A 2,348-nucleotide genomic window follows, 5' to 3' on the forward strand; every position below is an offset into this window, starting at 1 on the left:
ACCTGCACATCCCTGAGCACTATGGGTAATTTAGCATGGCCAGTCCACCCTGACCTGCACATCCCTGAGCACTATGAGTAATTTAGCACGGCCAATCCACCCTAACCTGCACATCCCTGAGCACTATGGGTAATTTAACATGGCCAATCCACCCTAACCTGCACATCCCTGAGCACTATGGGTAATTTAACATGGCCAATCCACCCTAACCTGCACATCTTTGGACTGTGGGAGGAAACTGGAGCACCCGGAGGAAACCCATGCAGACACGGGGAGAATGTGCAAACTCCACACAGACAGTCGCCCTGAGGCTGAGTCCTTGGCGCTGTGTGGCAGCAGTGCTAACCACTGAGCCACCGTGCCGTCACTCTAATCCCCTTAGCCCATATCCTCCACCTTCCTGACAACATTTCCGGCTTCTCCAGTCTCGCCCCCCCCAACTCCTGCCCATCTCGAAAGCCGCGGGCTGTCGATGTTCCCGGGGGAGGGTGGCGTTCCCTCTCGGAAAGTGCGTGCGCGCGGGTGTCCCACAGCGGCGTCCTGACACTGGCCATCTTGTGCTGTTTCAGCCGAGCCGGGAAACTGAACCGGCGTTGCAAGCCAGGAGGACGGAGATGTTCCCCCCGGACTGCCCCAGCCGCGTCCTGGTAAGTGTCGTCCGCAGCGAGCCCTGCCGTCGTCTGGGTCGGGATCGGTCCCGTGCATCAGTCTAACTCGATCCGATTTATCCGATACTGATCCGAACTTTCCCAGCTGACTTTCTGCACCCCGTCAGTCGCTCTGAGGACTGGGAAACTTTGCAAAGGATAGTTGAAGTGAGTGGGGAAAGGTCGGGGAGATGGAGTACAATGTGAATAAATGTGGAGTCATCCATCTTGGGAGGAGTAACAGTAACATGAACAGTAGGAACTTGCGGCACGCCGCTGTGCAGAGGGACCTGGGTGTCCTTGTGCATGAATCTCGGAAGGCTGGTCATAGAGATATACGGCCTGCAGGTACGGCAGGTAATGAGGAAGGCAGATGGAGCTCTGTCCTCCATTGCTAGAGGGATGGAGTTTAAAAGCAGGGAGGTTATGGTACAGGGAGCTGGTGAGGCCACACCTGGAGAACTGTGTGCAGTTTTGGTCTCCACACTTGAGAAGGGATGGACGGGCACTGGAGGGGGTGCAGAGGAGATTCACTGGGTTTGATTCTCCCCCCCCCACCCAAAACTACCCTGCCCCCCCCATCCCACCTGTTCAGGGCGGGATACTGGCTGATCTGGCGAAATCCAGAAAAGGTTTTCCCTGATGTCCACCTCAAGCCGAATTTGAAGTTGATTTTCTGCCTTCAGATTGAGCCTACTTGCTGGGGAATGCCTCCTTTCCTCTCAGAGCTGGAGGTAGAGGAGCAGGAATAGAGGGCATTGAATAGGATCATAGGTTGACCATCGACCTCACCTCACCGCTGAACCCGCCCCCCTCACCTGCGGTTTTCCCTCTAGGCAAAACTTACGCCAAGGATGAAGAAACCGTGACGTGGAATTGGAAGACGCCTTCGATGGTTGATATCTGGTCCATTCGGCAACGTTTACCGGGTTCCTGACCCCTCAGAAAGGAATAAAACATTTTGGACTCTGGTTTCTGTGCCTTTTATTAATTCACACAAATGCTCCCCCCCAACTCCGTGGGGAAGGAGTTCTTTGGACTGCACTCACAGGAAGCTGGGAACTTGGGCAAGATTGGCCATTCTGCCCATCTAACCTGCTGTGCTCTACGACTGACCCTCAATCTCGCCGCCGCACTCCCCGCGCTCTCTTTCCCCTCACAGCCTTTAGAAATTGATCTCATTCCACAGTCTGAGAGCCACAGAGACGTACGGCTACGCAAACAGACCCTTCGGCCCAACTCGTCCATGCCGACCCAGATATCCCAACCCAATCTAGTCCCACCTGCCAGCACCTGGCCCATATCCCTCCAAACCCTTCCTATTCATATACCCATCCAAATGCCTTTTAAATGTTGCAATTGTACCAGCCTCCACCACATCCTCTGGCAGCTCATTCCATACACGTACCACCCTCTGTGTGAAAAAGTTGCCCCTTAGGTCTCTTTTATATCTTTCCCCTCTCACCCTAAACCTATGCCCCTCTAGTTCTGGACTCCCCAAACCCCAGGGAAAAGATGTCTATTGACCCTATCCATGCCCCCTCGTGATTTTATAAACCTCGATGAGGGGAGGCAATAGCCGAGTTGTCTGACTGCTGATCCCGAGACCCAAGTAATGATATGGGTCCCACTTTCCCCACACTAGGCCCGAAGCCTGTGGTGGGTTGGGGAGACAGAGGCAATGGGTTTGGTCGAAGGTAT

At 54.3% G+C, this 2,348-nt stretch overlaps 1 protein-coding gene across 2 annotated transcripts in view; it reads left to right on the forward strand.

Annotated features, from left to right (window-relative positions):
• LOC122543235 (progonadoliberin-1-like) overlaps positions 1-1,901 on the forward strand; it is a 5,148-nt gene extending 3,247 nt beyond the window's left edge. For both annotated transcript variants that reach the window (XM_043681711.1, XM_043681710.1), the window contains exons 3-4: positions 570-647; positions 1,484-1,901. In XM_043681711.1, the coding sequence (XP_043537646.1) occupies positions 570-647; positions 1,484-1,516 (111 nt within the window). In that variant the 3' untranslated portion in view covers positions 1,517-1,901. The remainder of the gene's footprint in view (positions 1-569; positions 648-1,483) is intronic.
• Positions 1,902-2,348: the final 447 nt, after the last annotated feature.

Source organism: Chiloscyllium plagiosum, chromosome 42 (genome assembly GCF_004010195.1).
Source record: "Chiloscyllium plagiosum isolate BGI_BamShark_2017 chromosome 42, ASM401019v2, whole genome shotgun sequence".
In the NCBI taxonomy this organism is placed as follows: Eukaryota; Metazoa; Chordata; class Chondrichthyes; order Orectolobiformes; family Hemiscylliidae; genus Chiloscyllium; species Chiloscyllium plagiosum.